The following is a 15,919-nucleotide window of genomic DNA, read 5'->3' as shown; positions in this document are numbered from 1 at the left end:
GAAAAAAATCTAATTGAAAAAGACGCAAAAACTTGAAGTAAACCTCATGCACAATTTAGAAGAAATCACAAAGACATATGAAATCACAAACTTAATGCTTTTTCCAACTCCTCAAAAGTAAACCACTTCTAGTTGAAATCAAACTGTATATTTTAAAACCATTAAACTAGAACAAACTAGCAACATCAAAATATTTCCATTGCTCTGCCCATATTTTATATCACTGAATCTTTTCAGCCACTTTAACAAAATATTCTACATCTCAGGGAAATGAGCTTTTATTTGGAGTAAAGTGTTCTGAAATAACTTCCATTATTAAAGTGCAATTAATTTAATCAGACATTGAGGGGAAATTGAAAAAGCCAATCAATTAAATATCTTTTGGTTTGATCCTTCTTGTTTTAAGCAAAGAGTGTATGTGTTACCTTTTTACCTAATACTATAATGCTCTTATCTTAGAAAAATACTCAAAATCAAAAATGTTTGTTGAATAAAGTGAAATATATTAATTCATTCACTTATTTCTTTCTTTCAGAAATAAAGAACTATGGATATCATTAAGAAGACTGTGTCCCAATAATATACATTCTTATTGGAAAGTTAAATTACCATAAGTAGAAACAAAAGGATGTATATTAGGGCATCAGAAAGAATATTAGTATGAAAATGAAATTTTGAGACATCAGTTTGCTACTCAAATTGACAAGGAATCAGCAAACAGAAGCATTTAAATTCATTTTCAAGCCCACTAAGTAAATCTAGATCCAGTTAGAGCATCTGTAATGTGCAAAAGCTCAGTGAAAGCAAGTATTCACCATGCAAGACACAGATAGGATTCCTTTAACCTACTGCCCCCTAGACCCATCATTCTCTGTTAAACAGGCAGCCACTGCCAGATGCTCTGGCTAAAGATGGTCACAGATGGTCAGTGGTCCACTTAACATACTGCCCTCCCAAAACTGAAGAGTAAGAAGGAAAGGGGTGAGAGTTGTTAACACTTGCTTTCTTAGTGTATTAAACGCATTTGCCTTGCTGTAAGCTTAGTGAGGCCTAACACTGACTTTCTAGAAAAGGAAGACTAGGTCCTAAGTGGCCTCAAGATTAAAAGGCTTCTTCAAGGTACTCTAGTCAATAGCCATACAATGCTTGAGTCTTCATGACTACTAACCTGCTAGTTGGCAGTTCAGGCCATGGCTCCTCAGCAACTCCAGGGGTGTGGGATGTTCTGTCTAACAATGAAGTACCTACAGCTGTGAGAGTTTTAACCTGAACTGCAATTAGTTCAACCACTCTGTCTAATTATACAGTGGGGAAGCATAGAGCAATTTAATAGGCATGGTGTATCAACTATAACAAAATAATTTCCCAGTTTATGCATTTTAAAGTCATTTTAAACTGAGTGACCCCAAATAACTTACACAAAGCATTTTTACAACATAAAAACAAGGGCATTAGTATGTATGCTTTCTTTTTAAAACATAAGAGGAGATAAAGGTTTGCAGTTTTGAGAGCTATTATTCAGAGATTATTAAAAAAAATTCAACAAAGATCAAGAGGTTTTCCTCTTTATACATCTGCATCTGTAGAAAGTTGGCTTTTAAATTTTTTAATTGACAAAGACTTAATAAAATCTAAACTTTTCACAGGCAAAGAATTTTGTTTTTGTCTAACAAAATTTTTATCTGTTTACATATGTGTGTGTGTATATATGTATCTTCGTATCTTCCACATATTTAATTTCCTTAACAGTGAAGAAACTGGTATTTACTTTCATTTATTATTCTTCATCAACAATTGTCACAAGTTATGTTTCTTACTTGGTACTGAGTAAAATGTTCTGGAATAAATGATCTGGATATGGAAAGAAAGGGCACATCGAGAAGTCATAGGTAGGCATAAATGCTGCAGAAGACGTAAAATACTTTGTTGATAGTAGGTTGAGTTAATGTCATCCCAGAGTATCTGTGGTTTAAGGAAGGTCAATCTTGAATACGTGTAACTTCTCATTGTTTATAAAGATATATGACAGAGAGCAATAGTGAAATGTACCCAACTGACTGAAATTAAGTTAGAAAATAAGATAAAAAGCAAAACACCAAGTGGAAAAACGATGGCAAAGAACTGGAGGACTGAATGCTTACTGTGTCCTTGTGTCTGAAAACACCCATTCCTACCACTGTGGCTTTTTTTTTTTTTTTTTTTTAACCATGTAAGGACCCAACTCTGATGTTGCTCCCACAGATTGTGCTAGTGTGAGGCCAGGGCAGTCAATGGAGCAGCCCACAGTGGCACCACTTTGCTTCTTACCTTCCCTCATCTCCAAAGGGCAGTCTGTGAAAGGGAAATCCAAAGTGCTTTGTAAAATTCCTGTATGTTCTGAGGTGTCAAGACAATTCAGGAGGTATCTAGTTAGTAATTATAGTAAGAAATGTTACCGCTTTATTCTTAAGTATGAGACTCTAAGAATGAGAATCTACTCATGAGCAACAGACAGCTAAGTGTGCATTTCATACCTTGATAAGTATGTATCTATTTATACTCATATATTCATTTTAGATATAATTTACTTTCTATTAAACATGCTCACATCATAATATTCTTTGAAACTTTAAAAAGAGGAATAAGATGAGGGAATAAGACAGTGCTTTTCAGAACTCTGATGAACACAAGACCGACAACCACTTTTTCTCTAGTGTTCCTCAGTTTCAGCTAGGTAAAGCAAATGTTTACAGTTACTTGGGTCCCATGTAAGGGTATTATTTTACACATATAAAGTAATACATCTAGAGGTGACTTAATTAAAGATTATTACCTGATCATTTGGTGATACTCTTATTATCAACACCCACCCACAATAACTGATCAGGATCTCACTCTACCAGAAGTCAACACTAGAAAGAAAAGCAAATGTTTAGAGCTGGAAGATGGGAAGATATCATGGTTACCTGACATGGTTACCTCATAACAATGAGTCAAAGCCCAGTCACTTGTTTAAGTAGCAGGCAATATACAGTGATGCTGTAAAAATTAATCCTTTCCTTTTTATACTCAAGTCAGTTGTCCTGTCTTATACCCAGTAACCTTTCCCCCAGTTGGTCAGAGAGGAAGGAAAAAAGGGAAAGGGCAGTACAGGCTCACTCACCTAAACCACTGAGAGTATAGAGAAGGTCACAGGCATCTAAGAAGATGGGTCCATGCTCCTGTTGCCCTTCTTCTTTGTAGTACAGCTTATAGCCCTGAATGGTTGCTGTGTCCTCAGCATCTTGCTGCCACTTCACAGAAATGGTGGTGCAGTTCAGAGGCTCTAAATGTAACTCTGGGGACTTTGGGGCTAGAAGAATTCACCAGAAAAAATTATATAAACCATAATACACATGAAAACACAGAATAGTATAAATTTCTCAGTTGTAAGCCAACAGTTTTTTAAAAAAATACAATCCCAACAATTATACTTTAACTTTCAAAATTTTACAATGATATTAAACTTAGAGATAAAAATATAAAATACTACCTAAAAAAAAAGCTAAGATATATAAATAAGAGTAAAACAGCATCTCTATCTGTATATTTTAAATTCTTTTTCAGAGAGGCAATAGGTAATTCTAATTCTGACCAACCAATACATCTCTGTGAAACACAGAACAGGCATTATTTTTAATCAATGAACAAATGGTTATGCTACATTCCATATTAGTAAGAAAGAAGGGTCAAGAACTTCCCAGTCTTATAATCTTTCCATTAAAGTGATTAATTTAAATTATATGGTGGTGTTGTTGTTGTTGTTATGTGCTATCGAGTCAGACCCAACTCATAGTGATCCCTCCTTGGGTTTCCGAGGCAGTATCACTACGGAAGATTGCCCCATTCTGGTTAGCAGTCAAATGCCTTAGCCACTATGCTACCAGAGCTCCCAAATTATATGCTAGTTATGTTAATTAGGCCTCTACTAATACATTAACTTTTAGTAACTCAGTTTGATTTGGACTGCTGTGTCCATGGCAGATTTGCTAGACAAACCAATAATGTTAACCAGGTGTTTATACACAAATATGCTGTATGCAAAAAGGGGCTACTAAATGTTAAAAAAATGTTTCAATTAAGTCCATGATCTATTCAATATTTTTATTCATTAAACAAAATATAAACATAACTTAAGGAAAATGCGGTTCAAAATTAAAAACACTGCATGTTCTTCCTCAATATTCATTAGAGATTTACCTTTCACGCTCGTAGCTTTGGGCGTCCTATGTGAAGTCCATACTGAAGCCTCTCCCAGCCCCACTTTGGTCGCAGCAGTAATCCGGACCAGGTAGATGCTATCAGGTTTCAGGCCCTCCAAAAGGTACTCATGTGTGGTCCCTGGGAGCTCTAGAACTTGGATGGAGTTCTCGGTACTGAGGCGGAAGGACAGGCGATACAGCACCACTTGGCCCCGTCGATACTTGGCTGGGATTGGCAGCCAGGAGATGAGAATATCTGTAGGACTTCGACTTGTCAAACTAATTTCAGGAGGTCTCAGGGGAACTAGTCACACAAGAAGACAGGGGTGTTTATAAATATTTAGGATCAAACTTGCCACTTAGGACAGCAGCATTTATTGAAGTCTCTTAACAGCAACACACAACATAATAATGGAGATACTTTTAGCCCTAGCAAAAGTTTTCAGTCAAGCAGAGTACAAACCAGAACACACAGGAAAAATTATGAGAGAGATCCAAGCACAGGGAACTAAAGAAAGGAAGGTCCTCATTGTTGTTTTGCTTTGTTTTGGAATGTACAAGGAAATATTTAACACTCACACAGAAGATGAGAATATTTGTAAAGGACCCCACCACAGTGCCTCTGAAGTGAGGAGAGTGAATTACTTGAGGTTGGAGAGGTGTAGGAGAGCAGATATGTGACCTGCAAATAGTGTCGTGAAGTGTAAGAGTTGTGTCTTAAAAATTAAATTTTATATTCCAAATTATATTATATGATGTTTAATATAAAAACAATGTTATCCCTCTAGGATCATTGCAGGGAATCCTGGATAGAGTGGGAGAACAATGTTGAACAAAACTCAAAATCATAAAAAGAGACCACCAGGTTTACTGGCCTGATAGAGCCAGGTGAGACCTCTGAGACCATGTCTTCTAGTTACCCTTCAGGTCTGGAAATGAACTCATTTGTGTGGCTTCCAGCCTAACAACGGACAGGCATAGAGGGTGAACATTCAATCAGGGAGATACACTCCTTAGAATGATCAATTGTGGGAGAACAGAACGGCAGTGTTTGTACAGGAGATAGCTGGAAGTCGGGGGCAAGCAGGAATCCATAGGAAAGAAGGACACAGGGAAGAGGAAGAGAGCTGTTACATTGTGGGGATTGCAGTTAATGTTATGAAACAAAATGTGTATGACCTGCTGTATGGAAAATGAATTTACTCTGTAAACTTTCATCCAAATCACAATAAAAAATTTCTAAAAATTGTTTTCCCTCTAAATATTTTGAATAAATCTGGAACTCCAGGAAAATGAATCAAGTATACTAGTATGCAAGTATGTATGTTAAGAGATAGAACTTGGGTTTGAGAGTTAGACTCTCTGGGTCTGAATCCCACAGAACTATACAGGCAGGCAAGGCAGTATGTGAAGCCAGAATGAGTACTGTGGCTTTTGCTTTGAGTGACGTGGGAGTGATTTTGAGCAGAAGAGTGACAAGGTCTGACTTGTGTTTTAAATAGGCTGATACGTGGAGAATAGATGCTAGGAACAAGGGGAGATGCAGAAGTAAGTTCTACCACTTTCCACTTTGTGTCATCTTGGCCAAATTACTTAGCTTTTCTTCATCTTGGTTTATAAAACAAGGATAATAATGACAGCTCCTCTAACAGTCTTTTCCACTTCAGTTACTGGCCACACCATTTGTTCAAGTGCTCAAGCCAAAAACTCTGGTGTCATCCTTGACTCTTCTTTTCCACTCACACCCCACATTCAATCCTATGACTCTATCATTTCCATTGCCATGTTCCTCAGTCCTTGTTGCCACCATCACCTTTAGACAGTATGGTTGCAGGAGCCTCCTACCAAGTTTCCCAGCTTCTGCCCTTGTTCCTACCATCTATTCTCAACACAACAGCCTGTTAAAATACAAGTTAGTTCTTGTCACTCCTGTCACGCTCTTGTCACTGCTCAAAATCACAGTTTCACTCAAAGCAAAAGCCAAAGTACTCTATGGCTTCATATGCCATCTCCTGCCCATATAGTTGGCTTCTCATTACTTTATCTCCTATTGCTTTCTCTGTTCTCTCCACTCCACTTACGTTTCTGCTTCAGGCCCTCTGCAGTTTCCATCACCGCTGCCTAGAATATACTTACTCCAGACATTTGCCTAGCCAACTCTCTGAGTTTCATTTCCTTAAAGTCTTTAAGGAAATGGCACCTGCTCAGTGAGTTCTTCCTGATGGCTTTGTAAAATCTCAATCCATCTTCCCAACACTTCATATCCCCTTCCATTTTTCCTTTCATCTCCTCAGTACTTATCACTACCTAAACCCACTACCCAACCCACTACTCGAGTGGATTCTGACCCAGGGTGACTCTCTAGGTCAGAGTAGAACTGCCCTATAGAATTTCCAAGGCTGTAAATCTTTATGAAAGCAGACTGACTCATCTTTCTCCCACAGAGCAGCTGGTGGGTTAGAACTGCTGACCTTTTGATTGGCAACTAAATACTTCAATCACTGTGCCAGCATGTAATTTACTATTATCTTTTGTTGTTATTTTTTTATACTCTTCCCTACTAGATGTAAGCTCCACAAGGTCAGGAACAAAAAAAAAATTTTGTCTGTTTTGTTCACTACTAAATAGAGTAGCAGATACTCAATAAACTTTGTCGAATAAATAAAAGATTAGATAGAAAAGGAAAAATCAATTTATTAAGTATTTCTGAGTCATTTATGTGTATGAACTCCTTTATTTTCATAAAAAATCTAATGAGGTGCTGTTACATTGAGGGAATTATCACATACAAACACACACACAGACCTAATGAGGGAAGTACCACTATCATTTCCATTATATAGATGAGGAAACTGAGATACAAGAAAAGTAAACAACACATCCAAGCCACACAGCTAGAAAGTGAAAGAGCAGACCTTAAAGAGACCAGACAGCTTACACTCTTCTGCACTCTACTGCCTCTTATAAATTAATAGTTCCTCTATCGCAGGGTTAAGGTAAGGACTAAATGAGATGATGCAGGTGAGGTGCTTAGAAGCAGAAGTTGCTAAGTGCTCCACAAATGTTAGCTGTATCTGTGGCACACTGTTGTACACTCTAGTAAACTCACACATCTCAGTTTGAAAAGTATGTGCTTAGGAAAGGGGAGGGACTGGTGCAGAAATTTGAAAAGGCTGTCAGAAGTTACATATGTTATCCAGAAAACAAAATGATAATTTTACTAAATAAAATGGTACAGAGTAAGAAAAGGGTTAGATGAAAAAAAAAAAAAACAAAAAAAAAACCAACAACAAACTCTGAGATCATAACCAGAATTGGCCAGTTTTCGTAAGTAGCCTGTTATCCTCAGAACTTTCTTCAAGGATATAGAGGGAGGTAATATATCTTGCATACCAAAATACATTAGCTTGTGTTTTTTCTTAGACATATATATTCTAAAACCAAACACACTGCCATTGAGTCGGATCTGACTCATAGCGACCCCTCCTTGGGTTTCCGAGGTGGAAGCACTATGGAAGTAGATTGCCCAATCTTCCTTCCGACTGGTGGCTTTGAACTGCCAGCCTTCTGGTTAGCAGTCAAATGCCTTATACACCACGCCACCAGAGCTCCTAGACATATATATTAGAGTTTGTTAAAATGTGATAAGATAACTAAAGATGTCATGTACACTACGGCTCAGTTTAAAATGCAATGTTGTTGTTGTTGTTGTTGTTTTGTGCTGTCAAGTCGGAACCAACTCACAGCGACCCCTCTCCTTTGGTTTCTGAGGCGGTATCACTATGGAAGTAGATTGCCCAACCTTCCTTCTGGGCAGTGGCTGGTGGGTTTGAACCACCAGCCTTCTGGTTAGCAGTCAAATGCCTTAGGCACTACGCCACCAGAGCTCCTGTTGTAGTTGTTGTTATGTGCCGTCGAGTAGGACCGACTCATAATGACCCTTCCTTGGGTTTCCAAGGCAGTATCACTACGAAAGTAGATTGCCTCATCTTCCTTCTGAGGAGTGGCTGGTGGGTTTGAACCGCCAACTTTCTCTGGTTAGCAGTCAAGTGCCTTACACACTATGCTACCAGAGCTCCTTCTAAAATGCAATAGACTCAATAAAAACTAGAATTTGAAATCTGATGTTTGGATAACTGATTATTTTTCTTAATTTAGTCAAACTTGGGATTTATAAACAGCCAAGTAAGTGGTATGTTAGAGACACAAATAAAAGAACTGGGACCAAATGAACAAAGAAAAATATCCGGGAATAATTTGTTTAAAAAAGTTTTTGAACACTTAGGCTGGACGATTTCCTAAGTGTGAGAAAACACTTGTAAAGGGAGAAAGTATAACTAAGCATACATTAAATAATCCCCTTAAACACAGGAAAACATAAAGATGGATCTTCTAGAGCCCCTAGTGAGTAAGATTTCCCATGTTTACAATATGAAAGAAGTCTGAGGAGAGGAATCAGTTCTCCAAGAATATCTTAAGGAATGGGATTGTTTCCCTATTTATAGAAGTATATGGAGGGCTGTCCTCCAAAGAAGGAGCTTTGGTGGCGCTATGTTTAAGGCACTAGGCTGCTAACCAAAAGACTGGTGGTTCAAACCCACTAGCTACTCTGCAGGAGAAGGATATTTGTAAACATATATAGCTTTGGACACCCTATAGGGGTCTTAGGACTCTGTTCTAAGGTCACTATGAGTCAGAATTGACTCGATGGCAGTGGATTTGTTTTCTGGTTTTTGGGTCCTCCAAAGGACAGCTTAATATCCAACCCATGGTTACGTAAGACACTGAACAAGTAATATTTTCTTCATTAAGTAAAATAAGCATATTGAGTATGAAAAAACCTAACTATGTGACTTTGTTAGAATTTTTAAAAATTAACAGATAGCAAACACCATAAACCTCCAGTTTCAGAAATTCAAAATTTCTGATCTCCAAGGTTTTTGGTACAGTCAGTATGAACACTCTGTATGAAATTGTTATTATATTTATTCATACCTAGAGAATTACACCTTTTATTCTGTTCATTAAAATACTTCCAATGTATTTACAATTTAAATTAGAAACCTTTGGAAAAAATTGTAAGAATTTTATTATTAAAACTTATACTGTACATTACAAATAAAAGAGCTCTTTATCCTTCTCACACCACTGTCAAAAGAATCAGATTTGAAATGGTAAATTAGTCTGCTGTGCAATACACCTGTTTTTTTAACCAAAAGGGCTATTTTCTTTAATTTAAAACACACTTATGCATTGAAATGAAACACATGAATGTTCATACTTAAATGCTCTAGAATTATGTTTTCTTACCATCCTCTAGAGTATTCTGTGTCACATGGTCAGACATCTGGCTGGCTCCCATTGGCATATATGCCACAATGTAGAAAGTATAATTGCTGGCAGGTTCTAAGTCATCAATAATATAATGAGTTGTGTCATTTCCAATGACTACTTGATACTCTTCATTATTTAAACCTAGATTAAGAATCAGTGTTTAAAAATTATGAATATTCAAAAGAAAATTTAAAAGACCATTTGCCCTCACCATGAAACACTGGTCTCTGGGTTTAACCCCTACCTGCTACCTTGTTGTTGTTGTGTGCTGTCAAGTTGATCCTGATTCACAGAAACCCTACATGACAAAGTAGAACCGACCCATAGGGTTTTTACCTTTAGTGACCCTTTTAAAAAGTACAAATTGGAAGTTATTTTCTAAATGTAACCATCATTACTATAAATTAGTAGTTTACAGATTTCCTAACTAAATTCATCTGAAAATAATTAATCTTCTCTAACCCTCATTTAACATCTAGTTAAAACACACAGCAGAGATAATGTACAACAGTAATACAAAAAAATATTGTAATTCATAACAGTGTAAATTTTGCTTGCTTAAACTCACAACTTCTTTCCTTCTTTTAAACATAAATGGAGAGACAGTAGGGAATGTAATGGCACTACTCTCTAGAAAAACAAACCAAACCAAAAGTTGTCCTGCAAAAGATATCATTCTGCCCCTAGAGATTCTATTAAATTTGACTGACACAAGTTGTTCTTTTATTTACTTCGAAAGCAAAAGAACTGGGAGGTACAGAATGTGCTGCAAAATGCTTCATCTCAAAATGAGCTTTTCTTTTTTTAAAAGAGGAAAAAAAAATTCTCAGCAATTCTTAATAAAATATGCATGGCAAGGTACAGAAGAGGATTTGTCTTTGTGGGATTTAATTCCTACAGAGCAAACCTGTGAAGTGGAACAAGAGCACTGGCAGCTACCGCGCTTTGCTAGCAATTCACAGTCAATGCATGTCAACTTCATCAAAACTCTCTAAGGACAGAGCCCCTTCTCACAACTGGATGTATAAACAAAACAGAAGGCAAATTCCACTATTAAGTTTTCCCACATTTCTGAATTAACTTGATAGCATTTTAATTAGACAAGATTAGAGGCATTTCACAACAGACTAGCTAATGGCTTGTTAATTAGGAACTGCATAGTACGATTTCTGACCTACCAAACAAGGTCCTTGAGTACGAATTAAAAAGGCTTGTTCTGTTCCTGAATAGACCACTGAGATGCATGTGGAGGCTCTAATGAAACAACCATAATAGCGAACAAGAGTGGTCTCCACCAAAACCAGCATTCCTTTTACCTTCTTAAATCACTAAAGAAGGAATTAGCATAGTCCACCATGCTCAGTTATCAGACTTTCCTTCTTCTTGCTGCCATGACCCCTGGTTTAAATTCAAAATATTCCTTTTCCAAACATTACTGCGAAGTACAATAAGCAAGCAACAATAAGCCACCTGTTTCCACAGCAAATTTTATTATATCACCATTCTTCGGGTGTTTGTTATTAATGTATCCTGCATATAAGCTAGGCTGTTTGTATGCAGAACTAAACTCTGTAAACCTCTATCTTGGTTTCCATGAGAAATAGAGAAATCACTAAGACTTAGAACTAGCTTTTCCTTTTCCTCGAAAATTTTATCCTAAATGAAAATATAAGGATAAAATGGATTCTGAAAACAGGATCGGTAATTCTGAATGAAAATTTTATTACAGATTTCTACCCTTATATAATATGATAAGGAGCTGGGGTATGTAGTGCCTAAGGCACTTGACTGCTAACCGGAAGTTTGGCGGTTCAAACCCACCAGCCACTCCTTGGAAGGAAGATTGGGCAATCTACCTACGTTGAGATACCATCTCAGAAACCCAAAGATGGGTCGCTATGAATCAGAGACGACTCTATGTCACCTAACAACAACAATAACAACACAAGAAATATGAGATATCAATAAAAAATGTTCACTTCTTTTTTAAGAGAGTTCTACATGGTTTCCAAAAACATTCAAAATATACAAAACTGAATATAGGGGGAATTTGAAAATGTTTACTTTCCCACTTAAATGTAAGATGCTATAATAACTATAGTTTATTATTTTACTAAATGGTTACAGCACTGTTCCTATGTAACTGCATACTTAAATTGTTACATTAAATCTTAGTGAAGGAATTTGTGTCTTGGCTGGAATTAAATTCTTAAGTATACTACTTTGTAATTTTCAGTCGGCAGGGATGTTTTGCATTAACTGGTGCTTATTTCTAAAATCAGAAAATTCTTAAACTGTAATTATATACACAAATTATACAACACTGCAAAGTTTTCACAAAAAGAATACTCAGGTAATATAGATTATTATATTAAAAAAGATAAATGCCACAAAACTTCAAAAGTATTTTGTGGATTTGTAAGACAGCAATCATACTGAAGACAAACCTTGGACAGCAAATAGTACTTAAAAATACACAATCTTGAAGCCACTTACCTTCTGCTTTCATGTAGTGCACAGAATAAGCGATGACTTTGTCTGAATTATAAAGTGGCCTCTCCCAAGCTAACAGGATGGCTGAACTTGACATGGTTTCAGCGTGCACGTTATAAGGAGCACTCGGTCTGTCTTCTGACATTACTACTGTCAGTCTAGCTCTAGATAAAACAGATCCTTGGCTATTCTCAGCCATGCACTGATAAATAGCATCATCTTCAGGAATAATCTGGTTAATTACCAATTTACTGAGAAAAAAAAAATTAATTTCCATGAAACATTCTAAAAATAACACTAAAGTTCAGCTACTATTAAATGCACACTTATTTTAAATGACAAAGACTACTGAGAACAATTAGCCCCCAATTAAAAATATCTTGTAAAAATTATTTAAAATTACTCAATTATTTTCTGAGTCTACAGAAGAATATTTGTGATGTCCAAATCATGTGTGTTTTTTAGGTGACAGCTTAATCTCCTTTTAATAATTTGGCTTTTACTAAGAAAGTATATTACTTTGTAATGACATCTAATTTATATAACACGATTCATACATATAATTAAGATCAATAAAATTTTTAAAGTTTTGTTCAACATAAATGAGAATGTTTATAAGAAGAGTCATATGAATACTAATAAAAATCAGTTCTTAAAATCATTAAGTTTGAACTGTGGAAGAATTCTTAGAAAACCAACTATTTTCTTCCAATTTCCTCATTTTATGCAAGGCACTGAGACTCACAAAAGGTTAATATGCTTGTGGTACCTTAGTGACTTACCAAGACTAGAATCCAGGTCTGGGGAACTGCCAAGCATTCATCTCATTATTGTCTACCATTTCTATGATCCATTTGAAAATTACAAAAGAATGGATGGCACACTAATGCTATAAATGTTAAGTTAATTTATCTTATTTTAGTTTTAACTATCAACATAATTGAGGTAATTGAATTATTACTATAACCATTTCACATAAAAATTACTAAAGCCATTATATTTTATGTAAAATATTACCAAAGTAACTCAACATACCTGTTGTACATCTTAATCCTACCATTTGAATGTATCTTCCTTCCATTTTTCAACCATGACATTTTGGGTGAGGGGATTCCTTCTGCTTGACATACAAATCGAGCAGTGCCAGCTCGAGGCCTTGTTAAACTTTCTGGCCACTCAACAAATGAAGGAGGAGCTATGTTTTAAAGGAAAGAAAAAAAAAAAATAGTTCTGAGTTTCCAACAGGATTGAATTAGAGTCAAGGAACAGTACAACAAATGACATGACAAGTCCCATACCTGAAGATCACTGACACTCTGATTCTTGTGTTTATCCTCTCTATATACCTGTCCAGGTGCCTTTCCCCTGCCTTGCTCAGTTAGATGTCCACTCCCCTAAGGCTATCCCTGTTGAGACCATCTATATAAACATATCAAGAATATATAAACCTACAACCTTACTTAACTAAGCCCAGTATGCAGCCTCTTGTGAATATATATATAGACAATAAACAGATCAAAAGTTGAGATTGGTGAATACTACTGTTGTTGCTAGGTGCTGTCGAGTCCATCACAACACATAGTGACCCCGTGTACAACAGAATGAAATACTGCCTGGTCCTGCACCATTTTCACAATCCTTGCTATACTTGAGTCCATTGTTGCAGTCACTGTGTCAATCTATCTTGTTGAGAGTCTTTCCCCTTTTTCACTGACCCTCTACTTTACCAAGCATAATATCCTTCTCCAAGGAAAAATCTCTTCTGACTACATGACCAAATGAGGTGAGATGAAGTCTGGCGAGACTCGCTTCCAAGGAGCATTCCTTTCCAAGGAGCATTCCTTGGAAGCTGCAATTCCCCCAGGACAGATTTGTTCCATCTTCTGGCAGTTCATGGTATTTTCAGTATTCTTCACCAATACCATAATTCAAAGGCATCATCCTCTTTGGTCTTCCTTATTTATTGTCCAGCTTTCACATGCATATTGAGGTGGCAGAAAGCACCAAGCCTTGGGTTAGGCACCTTAGTCTTCAAAGTCACATCTTTGCTCTTCAACACTTTACAGAGATCTTTTGCAGCAGATCTGCCCAGTACAATATGACATCTGATTTCTTGACTGCTGCTTCCATGAGCATTGATTGTGGGTCCAAGTAAAATGAAATCCTTGACAACTTCAATCCTTTCTCATTTATTGTGATGTTGCTTAGTGGTCCCCTTGTGAGGAATTTCATTTGCTTTATACTGAGATGTAATCCATATCTTTGATCATCAGTAAGTGGTTCAAGAAATCTTCATTTTCAGTTAGCAAGACTGTGTCATCTGCATACTGCAGGTTGTTAATGAGTCGTTCTCAAATCCTGACGCCATGCTCTTTTTCATATAATCCATCTTGGATTATTTGTTCACCATACAGATTGAATAAGTATGGTGAAAGAATACAACCCTGATGCACATTCTTTCTGACTTTAAACCATGCCGTGTCCCCATGTTCTGTTTGAATGACAGCCTCCTGATCTATGAACAGGTTCCTCATGGGCACAATTAAGTATCCTGGAATTCTCATTCTTTGCAATGCTACCCATAATTTGTAATGATCCACACAGTCAATTGCCTTTGCATAGTCACTTAAACACAGGTAAACATCTTTTTGATATTCTTTGCTTTCAGCCAAGATCCATCTGACATCAGCAATGATATTCCTCTTTCCACATCCTCTTCTGAATCCAGCTTGAATTTCTGCAAGTTCTCTGTCAATATACTGCTGCAACCATTTTTTAATTACCTTCAGCAAGCTTTTACTTGTATGTGGTATTAATGATATCGTTTGATAATTCCCACATTCTGATGGATCACCTTTCTTTGGAATGGGCACAAATATCTATCTCTTCCAGTCAGTTGGCCAGGTAGCTGTCTTCCAAATTACTTGGCATAGATGAGTAAGTGCCTCCAGCACTGTATTCATCTGTTGAAACATCTCAAAGGGTATTTCTCAATTCCTGGAGCCTTGTTTTTCACCTATTACTTCAGTGCAGCTTGGACTTCTTCTTTCAGTACCACTGGTTTTGGATCATGTTACCATCCAAAATAGATGAACATCAGTCCTTTTTGGTACAGTGACTGTGCATCCCTTCCCTTTTCTATAGATGCTTCCTGTGTCATTCAGTATTTTGACCACAGAATCCTTCAACAGTGCAACTTGAGGCTTGATTTATTTCTTCAGTTCTTTCATCATCAGGAATGCCAAACATGCTCTTCTCTTTTGGTGTTCTAACTCCAGGTCTTTGCATACTTTATTATAATAATTTTCTTTGTTTTCTCAAGTTGCCCTTTGAAATCTTCTGTTCAGCTCCTTTATATCATCATTTCTTCCATTGACTTTAGTTACTCTCTGTTTAAAAGCAAGTTTCAGAGTCTCTTCTGACATCCATTTTGGTCTTTTCTTCCTTTCCCATCTTTTTAATGTCCTTTTGCTTTCTTCATGGATGATGTTCTTGATGTCATCCATAATTGGTCTGGTTTTCAGTCACTGGTGCTCAACACATGAAATCTATTCTTCAGATGATCTCTAAATTCAGGTGGGATATAATCAAGGTCATATTTTGGCTCTCACAGACTTGTTTTAATTTTCTTCAGCTTCAACTTGAACTTGCATTTGAGGAGTTGTTGATGTGTTCCATAGTTAGGTCCTGGCCTTATTTTGACTGATGATATTGAGCTTCTCCATCACCTCTTTCCACAGATGTAATCAATCTGATTCCTGTGTAATGCCCTCTGGTGAGGTCTACATGTATAGCTGTTGCTTATGTTGTGGGGAAAAAAAGGTATTTGAAATGAATAAGTCACTGGTCTTGCAAAATTCTATCCTGTGATC

General features: G+C 36.7%; 1 protein-coding gene across 1 annotated transcript in view; it reads right to left on the bottom strand.

The window, feature by feature from the left end:
- Nucleotides 1-15,919, bottom strand: part of PRTG (protogenin) — a 177,224-nt gene that overhangs the window by 58,069 nt on the left and 103,236 nt on the right. Inside the window, exons 7-11 of the mRNA XM_007935142.2 lie at nucleotides 13,083-13,242; nucleotides 12,051-12,298; nucleotides 9,531-9,695; nucleotides 4,219-4,524; nucleotides 3,143-3,331 (exon numbers count right to left, since the gene is read on the bottom strand). Of these exons, the coding sequence (XP_007933333.1) occupies nucleotides 3,143-3,331; nucleotides 4,219-4,524; nucleotides 9,531-9,695; nucleotides 12,051-12,298; nucleotides 13,083-13,242 (1,068 nt within the window). The remainder of the gene's footprint in view (nucleotides 1-3,142; nucleotides 3,332-4,218; nucleotides 4,525-9,530; nucleotides 9,696-12,050; nucleotides 12,299-13,082; nucleotides 13,243-15,919) is intronic.

This window comes from Orycteropus afer, unplaced genomic scaffold (genome assembly GCF_000298275.1).
Source record: "Orycteropus afer afer isolate SDZICR_OR568_19922 unplaced genomic scaffold, OryAfe1.0 scaffold00026, whole genome shotgun sequence".
NCBI classification, from domain to species: domain Eukaryota; kingdom Metazoa; phylum Chordata; class Mammalia; order Tubulidentata; family Orycteropodidae; genus Orycteropus; species Orycteropus afer.
The sequence above is the reverse complement of the archived record's forward strand: the minus strand, read 5'-3'. Positions and strand labels throughout refer to the sequence as shown.